The sequence below is a fragment of the Pholcus phalangioides genome, unplaced genomic scaffold, assembly GCF_987345545.1.
Source record: "Pholcus phalangioides strain wild (caught in Gottingen) unplaced genomic scaffold, Ppha-v1.0 ptg000039l_1, whole genome shotgun sequence".
In the NCBI taxonomy this organism is placed as follows: Eukaryota; Metazoa; Arthropoda; class Arachnida; order Araneae; family Pholcidae; genus Pholcus; species Pholcus phalangioides.
In genome coordinates, this window is record NW_028301625.1 from 10948551 (window position 1) to 10960695 (window position 12145).

The window sequence follows — 12145 nt, forward strand, 5'->3', positions numbered from 1 at the left end:
CAAGGAATTTTCTTTCAATACAATAATTTTATTTAAAAAAGCATTTTAAATTTCTGATCTTAGGGGTTTTGATAATATAGCATTAGGAAATAAAATCCTATATAGTGTACATTAATACCATTTAGCATAGGTGCCAGAACCTAGGGGCTGAGGTTATTTCAGCCCCCAATATATTTTGTAAAGAGACTGAGCGCCCCCCCCCCCAAAAAATTTCTGAAAAAACAATGCAATGTGCCCTCCCTCTTCTGCATATGCACTTGAGTCCCACATGGGATGATCAGCAACTTCCAGCCCTATCATTGTTTTCATGTCTGCCTCTCTGCCATTTAGTAATTAACTAAATAATTTATAACATTTATTACTCAATTACTATTTAGAAAGATTAAATAATAAACAATGCATACACATTAATATCATGAAACTGTTTTAGCTAGTTGTTTAACCAAAAAAATTTATACAAGCCTTGTTAGTGTCTCATCTTCGTAATGTGTCACTGCTTATCCGGCCACTTTTTAGAAATCCCAATTCTCTATGGGGGTTTCTGATGTTACTTAACTTCTGATAATGAATCACCCCACTCTGCATAAGAGGTCACTTTTGTGAAAGCACTCTTTTGAAAATTACATCTGCTCTTTGAGAGAAATACGCTCTTACATACACTATTTTGAAATAAGTTTCATACAACCAATAAATGGTCCTTATTGTTCATAATTGTGCAAATCACATAAAAGTTGATGGATTGTGATTGATTAATTTATGTTCTCCAAATGTCATATCTATAATAACCATTCAATGAAGGAGTTATCCAAAATTTCAAGTCACATTACAAAAAATTGCTGCTGAAGGATAGTGATATCAATGAAATAAAAATTTCATGTGACCATACTTGATACCATGCTCAATGTGCAGAAAAGTTGGAACAGGGTCTCTAAAATTACCATTAGAAATCGCTTCTATCATGCTGGTTGATTGGAAATTTTTCAATAAATGTGAAGATGACAACTTGGTCCCACTTGCTGTGTTATTAGAACATCTGCAAAATCGTGGGAAAGATATGCTTGATGAAGTAATATATCTGATTGATGAAAATCTTCAAATATGTGTTGAGAAAAACGTACTGGATATTGTAGCTATATACCACTTCAGGAAAGTAAAAACATATATGATCACAAAACAAAGAATTACAGCTTGCAAAGATGCCTTTGAAACAAGAGGCCATGGATTCTATTAAGAAAATTTGAATTGAGACTGGAAAGCGCAACAGACACACAAACAAACATTAACCATATAGAAATGTCCTCTCCACTTGTCAATTCAAGATTTATTAACCAAGACTGGTTATTTGTGGAGATGAAGATTACAAAGAAGAAAATTCCTCACTGCCCCCCCCCCCCCCCCCCGGGGGACTCGAACCCCAGTTTCTCGCTTGCCGGACGAGTGCTCTACCATCTAAGCTATGGAAGCAGATAGAATATTTCAACCTTGGAGCGTATATATATGTTGAAAGGCACCGTACATGGACGGTGTCAACAATCAACTAATAGCTCGTGAATGACATTTTTTCATATTTTACATATTTCAATGTTGTGCCCTTCAAAGGGTTAATTAAGAAAAACTTTAGTAATCAATTTTCATCACACAACTTTATTTGAATAACTAAAATTTCATTTTTTATGTATGAATGCATCAATAGGGAGACAAATTAGCACTGATATGACTTACTCCATTTAACGACTAACTCCACTTACAAAGTCATATTTTGGCTCTCCTAAGAGTGACTGATTAAGGGAGCACGGGACTGTTAACACTAGAATGGCCAGATCAGTCATTTTAATGGTTTTTAATTTTGAAGAAGCTATAATTTCGCAGTATTTGATATACACACTCTTCATGCCACAATCTGCTTTGAAAGCTTTCTAGGAAACAGGTTGATTCTCAGAGTGTAGAAATGACTCTTAGAAGGGTGCATTGGAATGAAATAGTCTTATTTTATCTGTGCTGAATATTCTGGACAATAAATCTGAGGCGACTTGTGATTGCAAAATCTGACAATGAAAATCATGATTTTCTGCTACATCTACCTGAAAGAGAAAGTAGTGATTCTGGAAGTGACTGGTCTCTGAATCAGGTAATACTGACGAAAAACACTGATTTTTTTAATCGTATATTCTTCTTAAGTTAATTTATAGCAGACCTGCCAACCTCAGAAAGAAAGAACCTAATCTATCCATAAAGAAATGTAATGTGACCCGTTTTCCAATTAACAAGGGAAAAGGGAGGTGGGAGGGAGAGGGTACCCCCATACTAAAAATTGATTAGGAAGTTATACAATTGCAATCAGAAAAAGTAATTGCTGCATGAGAAAAGATATGGTTTACTAAAAAAAAATATTCAGGAAGATCAGTAAAAAATTTGTTCACTTGTGTTTAACTTTTGACATTTTTACGCTACTGTTTTATCTAAAATGAAATGATTTTAATCACTGGGACACACAGTTCCCTGATCACATGAAAACATAAAATATAAAAATAAAAATTTATTTGATGGATGCTAAAATGCTGAAAATCATCCAATATTCATAACTCAAAATTTAACATTCCTAGTCACCTGAATGATTAATAATAATAGAACTTTATATAATAGAATAATATCAAGTGCATTACTTTTTGCCAAAAATTACTGAAAATCCTGAAAACTCCTGACCCTGAATAACTCGTCAATAAAAAAGTAATTTTACATTTCAGACATGGTAAAAGTTTGATGATACTCAAATATCGAGAAAATAATGATTTATTATTGTAAATACATCAAAAAAAAAAAAAAAATGCACGAATTGTGAATTCAATTTTTGACAAGTTCATTTAGAAAATTAGGCTTAAATTAAAAAAATGAAATGCTATATGAAACCATGAGTTAGAATGGCATGCAAATTTGGGAAAAATATTGATCCATCAAATGGATGTTAAAGGATTGGGGCATCAGTATACTGTCTAATACAGAGGCGGCTTGAAACATTGTTTCAGCACATAAGCCACACCAATAAGTGCTGTGAACACTTCCAGCAGTGTTCTCTTTCTCACTGCAGGAAGTTTTGGTCAAGTTTCGCAGAGTGACGTCGGCCAACAGACTATCGATTATTTCTAATGAAGACCAGTTTGCGACATAGCCAGGAAAAACGTCTATATTAACGATTCTTTAAAAAAATTATACACTTTTGCTTCTAAAAATATGATAGTATTTACTTGCTAAAATCATACTAAGTACACTAAAATCTTAACAGTTGGCAGGTATGTTTGTAGTACAAAATGTTAATAGTGCCCTAGTTTTTCCTCGATAGTGAAACTTATTGGCATAATAGTATGTTATCCATAGCGTGCACGAACAACTAAATAAAGTGAATAAAAAAGACATGAATGAATGACGCCAGAACTTTGCCATTGGACTTATCCTGCAGCTGAGATCTCTTCCAGCCCTGCTTTGTGGCAGAGTCTGGAACACTTCATTTTGTGTCAAAAAAACCATACAAAATTTTTACAACATATTTTCCCCGGACAATTGGATACTGTCGCGATTAACAAATTTTGTGGTGATTACAGACGAGATGGGATTGGGAGTTGGAGAAAAGTTTCAGGGTTTAGTTAAGACAGTGATATACATATAAAAATGTGTACATCATCAAAATGGAGCAATGTACTACGTGATGTAAATGCAATGTTTATCTTGTCCACGGTTGCTTTCAAATTTTTCATATTTGTAGTTGGGAAGTGTTTTTATGGACACCCTGTATGCTTAAGAAAACAAATTCCTTCAAAATTAACAAATTAACCATAGCTATAGGGAGCTAAACTGTATTATATTCAATGCATTGTAATTTGGAAATATGGTTCTCAGGATTAAAAAACAGAGGAAGAAGTTTTTGTATAAAGCCTTGCCCTAATTGCCGATTCAAAATAATAGTAAATGTTATACCAACATATATATCATTGGGATTTTGACTTTATATTTTGTATTATAATTTTGAGTTTGCTTGTTTTTTTACCAAAACATATTAAATCTATGAAAGAATAAAAATATGTAAACTATTAACCGTTTAAAGGCCAATGTTCCATAAATGGAACAGTTTTTAGTTAGAAAAATATCAAATAAAAATTGATTCAAACATTTCCAGTTTTTTATCGTATATAGAAGAGGGTTCAAAGTATTTTTTGAAATAAATTAGGAAACTTCAGGCTGATAAACATTTTTGGCTGAATTTTTTAAATTTGACATTTTTGGGACATTTCGATTAAAATTTGCCAAAATTTCTATTTTGAAGTAAATTGAAAATTATTTTGTGTGTTTCTACCACTTAATATATCAGGGCTAATTCTGGGTAATATGACACAAAGGAATGTGCTTTATGGAGTGGATTGTTTATATTGGGTGAGTACGTTTTTATTCTTGCATTCTTAGTAATTTATGTTTTATCGAACTACAGACTAATGAAATCGAGTTTGACAATCTTAGATAGTGTTGTTGTGTTCAGCTGAGTAACCATATCAAAAAGATCTCACATTAGAAGCTGCTGTAATATATTTAGAAACTCTTTCAGATTCCGAATTAGAGGACGTAGATGTATGCCAATTACTTGCTAATGAAAATAGGAACATAACAAATGAAGCTGATATTGTTGAAAATGATCTAGTATCAACAGTGCCAACTGATGTGAAATGCTAGATAATTTTGCAACAACGAGGGTGAGGTATCCTGAAACGTTCTCTTCATAAGATGTAGGACAGAAAAAAGGAGCAAAACGTAAGTGCAACACTCAAGTTTAAAAAAAAAAGCAAGACAGTTTTGTGTGTGAGCAAATCCGAAAAAAAACCGCATGGGATAAAAAAAAACTCTTTCTAGAATGCGATCAAAACCTTGGCTCTGGATATTATTGGAATAGATTTGCCATATCACCATTATAGCACGTTGGATAATTCATTCAGAGTTGCGAGAAGCGGATCTTATTTCGCATTTGGAATTCTGAAGAGAAGTGACAATGGACCTTCTACGAATGAAGGAGGGGTTAATTATTTATCCAGGTCCACCTTGTCCACTGAAAAAAAATATGTCAAGTCATTTGATGACCATTATATTGTGTCTGACGCAAGGACGGTGTGCAGTTTGTCAAAAAACACTGCGTAAATGCTATCAATGTGACAAACGGGTCAATCAAATATCTATGTTTTCCTTCTTTTAGCATGGACATTAGAAAAAAATTTGAATTTTCTGCACTTATTTTTATGTTATAAAAAACCAGTATGTGTTGCGAATTTGAATTTGTAGTAGAAAATAGAAAATTTCATGTGATAACTATACTCCAGAAATAAATAATCGTGAGAATATATGCCATACCAGTTTCCGCTTTCACCTCTCCCCAAGTGCCAATGTTCCATTTATGGAACATCGTGAAAAAAACAAAGGAAAATTTTTTTTCCTTCAAATTTCAAAGTTGATCTATGTATAGGCATGCAAAAGGACCTCAAATTTGAAATTTCAAAACAATAAGTGACTTTGTTCATAGTTTGGCCTTCACACGGTTAAGCAACATAATGCAAGTTGGAAAGATATTCATTCATTATGCAAGAAACAATCTCGGCAATATAGAATTTGTTTTATTTAGTTGATGCTGAATGGCCCTTTGGTTGTCCATCAAGTGAACAGAGATGTCTACACCAGATGTATGACACTGAGTTGCCACCACTCATTCACTTTAATGTGTGGGGGTGGGGGTTCATGAATAAAAACACTACAAAAAAAAATTTAATCCATGAAGTTAATTTGGGCTCAATGACCTTTGATGTTACATAAACAGATTTTTTGTGTTAATATTTTTTGCTTGTAGTTCATTTGTTGTTTATTCATTAATGCTTAATTAAATTTGAGCAGTTAGGAGAAAATAGCAGTTACATATGAAAATACGCATTCTTAATGATTAACAGGATTTGTTTAAATTAATAAGCAGTCAGTTAATTTTAATCAAAAAATCCAATTTAAATAAAAAATCAGATTTTTTTTTATTTTAAAAAAAAACGCTTTTTCACACCCTGGTCTCAGGATCTCATCACGTATAATGTTCACCAAATTTGTAATTATTTTCCTATTCACAATGAATGTACAATCACAACATAAAAACAACTTTAAGTGTATCACTGACTAACTAAAAAAGCGCATAAAGTCGCAAACCTCTGACAGAATCAAAATGACCAAAAGGTAATAAAATAATGATAACACAAACGAATGCTCAAATTCTTAAACTTTGAGTGATTTTTCAATTTTATGAGCAGCTTTTTGGTTTGGGAAAAGACATTTTTTTATAAGGATTTGTTTCTCAATCTTTAGAAGAGTTTTTCTGAAAATGTGTTTTTTGACCCTTGCGCGTATGGTATCTCAAGAATTAATTCTCAAATTACTATGATATTTGGTAGGTGCATAGAATGAACCTCAACAATGGTGTTGATACATTAAAATTTAAAAATTTTATAAAATTTGAAAAAATTCTTAAACGTTGAATTTTTAAAAATACTTTCATTTAACGTATCTTCAAATGGCTGCATCCTTTTCTTAAACAGTTAATTCTAAACCAAAAATATTTTTGTTAAAAAATATGCATAAATGAAGATGAAATCTTATGTGCAGCGAGGGCGTGTTGAAAATTTTGACAATAGTTTTCTCAATTTCATTTCAAATTTCATACAAAAAAAACCAGATTACTTTTATAAAATTTGAAGTGATTACACTAAAGAATATAGAAACCCTTAAAATAGAACACTAAGACAATAAATTTGCAATTAAAACTCTTACTTTCATTTTGAACAAATATAAATCGGGGCTTGACAAACCCCAGGCACCAAGTCGCCAAGTTGATATTGGCGACCAATTTTTTTTATGTATGATAAAACTGAATTGAAGTCCGAAGACAGCACAAAATTATCGGAATTCATGGCAACATGTCAGCTAGCATGAAAAGAAGTCCTTAAGTCCCACAGAACTCAATAGAATAAAGAATACATTATTTTTTTTTATCTGTTTTGTCAACGAAGAAATGCTTAGCACCTATGAAATTTTGCTGATACCTAAATTTTTTCTCAGTTTGTTAAGTCCTGAAATAAATGCTGACTATCATTGTACTAAGCAGAGATGTCGCTCTACTCCTAATTTACCTGGGTGCAAAAACCCAGGTAATTGGCAAAATTTGGTTCCTATTAAGTGAAACTGAAACCCTCAATTTCACTGGAATTATCAAATTAAACAGGAATTAACCAAATTTTTGCAAGTTTCATTTTGCAGCTCTTCGCCTGTTTTGTCAGAACAAAAAAAAAAGACCCAGAATTCCTCACAAGGAGGTGGGTGCACGTTGAGTTCCACCCACATCCTTATCCAATCAACCATCCAAAGCAGGAGTGTGCTCGCAATTTACATATTTCAAAACTAGTCACTAAAATTAGCACATTCAAAATTTGACTTGGGAGAAATAAGGCATGATAACAGCGTAGATCTGATATATACTTTGGTCGAGGTCTTGATAACATGTTTGATGCACCTTTCGACTGTGTGAGTGGGACAGGGGAAACTTTACAATTTCTCTGATGTGGTTAGTGCGGAATTTATGAATGATATATCATCACATACTTCCCGTAGCATTGGGAGAGGATACAATAGGCAAGTATTCCAGTAAATAATTTCAGTGTAATCGTTAGCTTCGAAGTTTATCTTATGTAACACAAAGTGTCTAATAATTTTTCCTTTAGAGGCAGATTATCTTGCTTTTAAAAAGTTGTTCTATAGCCAAGCTCTCTCGAATGTGTTCTTTGTCATCAACCATCATATACAACAGTAAATTTTCAGGATGTGCAAAGAACGCATTGTGTTCACAATTACTGGATTGACAACTTTTTAAGTTGTCAAATAAATACTGCAATGTTGAACTGCTGGAAAAACATGTTCAACTCATCAATAAAATACTTATCCTTTTTTATGTAGAACACACCACACAGGTATTTACAATTTCAAGATGAAGAGAATTTCAGGTTCTCGGAAGGATTTGACTAACTTATGTTTGCCTACAACCTTAGCTGAAATTATGGCCGTATTCACTGACAGCGTTTAAACTACAATCACAGGTATAATGATTAGAGAGATCAACACGAATTAGTTAAAATCACAAATTTAACCTTAATTCATGAACCCCATTCATTCTTTAATTTACTCATACCGAAAATTATTTCTCCACAACCAAAAGATTTTCTAATGGGACAAAAAGTGACTTTATTGCATTGAGACTTGACAGTATACAGAAAAGTCATTTATATATTTTTACAACTGTAAAATAATAAATCAGTCGATATGTAAAAAACAGCTAACTCTTACCTTTGAATTGTCATCACTTCCACTTTCCAAAAATGACTGCAGCAATAAAGGATCACTTGAAAAAACAAAAGAAAAACAAGAACCAACATGAATGTATAGGATAATAAATGTGTAGAAAATAAATATCCATGAAAAAAAGTTATTTCTGTATTGCAATAAAATATATAATTCATAGAAATACATCTTATGAAAACATATACACTATATAGCTATAAGTCAGTGGACACTTTCAAGTTCAGAAATTTTTTCGAATTTCTAAAAAAATACTTGAATTGTTCTTAAATATTTGATCATGTAAACCCTAGGTTTGTACTTACAATTTTCAGTGAAAATTTAGTCAGAAGTGCTTTTAGGGGACAGACAAAAAATAAGAGAAAAATGTTTTTGGCCAATCCTGTATCAGAAAAGCCGCAAATGATTTGTAACATTCATAAAATATTTTACCAGCTATTTTTCATATTTATATGCATTTTTGTGAAATTTCTACGTATTTTCATGAAGAATTGAATGATGAATGTTTCTTTTAAAAATTCTAATTTCCATTGCATGTTTTTTTCAAATCCCTCATCCAGATACTTTTAAGAAGTAACTTGAATGTAGCTCACTGTATCACCTATATCTTTGTTTTTCATGACATTCAACTGTAATTTTCACCAAAGTTGCTCTATATAGTAGGCAACCAAATTATAAAAAACTAAATTGATATCTTTTGCATATGCATACTTAAAAATTATTTCATTTAAATGCTCATATATCAAGGAGTATCAAATGGTTTCATTTCAAATTTCAGTAGAATATTTATTTTTTCTCTACAGGTTTTGGAAATTTAGTTGAAAACTCCACTTGTAAGCACAAAACGTGCATTAAAAATTAAAATTTTTAGAAGAAACATTCAAATCTTCATGAAAATATGTGCAAATTTCATGTGAAACTGCATAAAACCATTAAAAATATCGGGTAAAATATCTTGGGAAGTTACAAATAATTTACAGCTTTTCCCGATACAGGGTTGGTTAAAAACATCTTTTCTTATTAACTTTTTAACTTATTCAACTTGTCTAAATGCACCTCATGACTAAATTTTCACTGGAAATCCTGAGTACAAACCTGGGTTTACATGAATAAAATTTCAAAACAATTCATCAAGCATTTTTTTTAGAAATTCTAAAAATCTCTGAATTTCAAAGTATCCCTTGATTTATGATTATACAGTTTAAGAGAAGAGTAAATGAAGTGAAGTAATACATTGTGTGAAAACTGAAAAATAAGGTGGTGAAAAAATTATGATATACGAGTATAGAAAAAGCTTTTTGAATGACAAAAGCTCTTGTGCTGCTGCTACCTTGTTTGTTCAAAAAAGCATGCTTATACATAATGATAGAATTTGTAAGGCATTTCAAAGAAAAATAAAAATTTTGAACACATAGATGTAAAGTTATTTGAAATAGGGGGGGGGGGACCTCAAACCCAACATTTCTATAGATTATTATGGAGATGGTGGCAAATGTGTTCGAGCTCTGGCCCATGGGCTGCGGATACGAGAGTTTACCCCCCCCCCCCCTTCCCGTTTAAACAATAAGTTGAACCAATGCAAAGAAAGAAAAAATTAAAACATGGTAAAAAAATATATATATACTGTATGCTGACTCACCCAGAACTGTACCCAGGACTCTAAAGTCAGAATTAAAGCAATAATAGTACACGTCAAGGCAAACAATTGTTCTTATGGAACCTAGCGTCACATATGAATTTTATGTTCAGCACATGTTAATATGTAAATTGAGCCAATGGTGTCAAAAAAAGAGGATAGGAAGGAGGATAGAATAATCACAAAGGAGCCATATGAGCAATGTTACTACATTTTGACAACTACTAAAGTGGGGTAATGCACATAACCTCAGAATCAGCGAGCTGCTACACAGAGTTCTATTGGAAAAACTGTGTCGTATTGGTTTGTACTATCACCCCTTTTATGACAGTAAAGTTCTGAGACACTACATAAAAAAAAACAAGTCATAAAAATGGATGTTAGCATCTAAATACAACAACCCAAAGTTAGGCATAATTAAAAGAAACTAAAAAAAATTAAAAAGGTATAGGTAAAGGCCAATAAAAGAGTATATGGATAGCTTCTTAATTACTCCAGCCATGAAAATGATAGGTGTGTAAATTGTAACAAGAGAAAACAATGAATGAATTCCATGCATTCCCAACTCTGTTTGAAAAAACTCCATCCGAGACAACATTCTGGAATTCTTCCCAACTAACAAAAACTGGTGTCCCCTAGCTGAAGCATATGATTGTGATGGCATAACAATATATATATATTTTATGGTTCATCATATAAACTCCATTGAAAACCCTGAACACTTTGATCTTACCTCCCCAATATCTATGCTATTCCAAAGAAAATATTCAATGAATGATGTCTCTCTTCATAGCTCAAGCCCTGGCTACCAACTGGTACCCTAGTCTAATGGCTCATCTCCCTCAACTAAGTCCATATCTTTCTGAAGATAGTCTCCAAATCCATACAGCTTACTCTAAGCCACAATGAATTAAGCCTAAAAAAATAGAAGGATGACTCTGGGAGAATGTGAAGAGATCTTTTTTTAAGAATGGAACCAAACATTGTGCCTATTTATAGTTGATTCAGAATATTTTTACCAATCAAACACATAAGTGAACCATGGATTATTAAAAACCAAAATGATTAACCCCAGGCACTTTTCAACACCATAAGTCATACTTCACTCATTTGGTCTCGTGCTGTAATCACATTCAAAATTGGTCTGAAGCCCTATCATAAGGATTCTCAATTACACCCATTAGTTCCACATCTAAATTTGCTAAAAATACCATTGGTGTCATGATCATGTTTCTTGTTAAAAGTGAAAAAAGAATGGGACCTACAACACTGAAAAGTGGGACTCCATTTGAAACCCCTCTTATTCAACAAGAAAATTCCCAGCTAACCATAACTCACTTCAATCTATCCAAATTCAAAAGAATTATCCAATTCAAAAAAAGTTACCCACAATCTCATGTAAACTCTTGAAGAGTTTATCTTGTTCGGCCCAATTGAATGCCTTTGAAAATCCAGGCAGACAACATCCACATTTTTGTCTTTGCACCTTAGTCACATGATCATAAAAGCAAAACAGGTTCATTATACATGACTTTCCCTTCATGAACTCATGCTAATTATTAGACATTGCACTATTCTCCATCCACTTCAGTTTCCTGTCATTTAATAATAATTTGATATTTTCTACAGGGAGCTAGTCAAATTCACTGGGAAATAATTTGAGACAATGTCTCTACCACCCTGTTTATAAATAAGGACTACATTAGCAAGTTTTCAATCTTGTGGGATAATAACTTCAGCAACACTGCTCCTGTAGATCTGTGTAACCAGCAAAAATACATTGATTACATTATGAACCACATTTTGGAAATCATGCAAAAATCACTTCATAAGACATATATTTGGCTATATCTATAAAAAAAACCAACTTCATTTGGTAATCACAAAAAAAAAATCACCAGTAAAAGTGATAAATTTCCCCATATTTATCAAACTTACCAACTTGATTTGGAAATTTTGCATAATTGCTGGTAAGAGTGATAAGATTATCTGTGATTGTGCATGAATGAACTAGCAATTATGCATAATCACGGGTTTATCATTTTTACCACAACATATACACAAAAACAAGATGCAAAATACACAGTAAAGTTGTTA

The 12145-nt window shown here is 32.3% G+C and overlaps 1 protein-coding gene across 6 annotated transcripts in view; it reads right to left on the reverse strand.

Moving 5' to 3' along the window:
- The window catches only part of LOC149065565 (uncharacterized), a 259702-nt gene that overhangs the window by 111186 nt on the left and 136371 nt on the right, over positions 1-12145 (reverse strand). For all 6 annotated transcript variants that reach the window (XM_089253491.1, XM_089253490.1, XM_089253493.1 and 3 more), the window contains one exon: positions 8401-8455. In XM_089253491.1, the coding sequence (XP_089109617.1) occupies positions 8401-8455 (55 nt within the window). The remainder of the gene's footprint in view (positions 1-8400; positions 8456-12145) is intronic.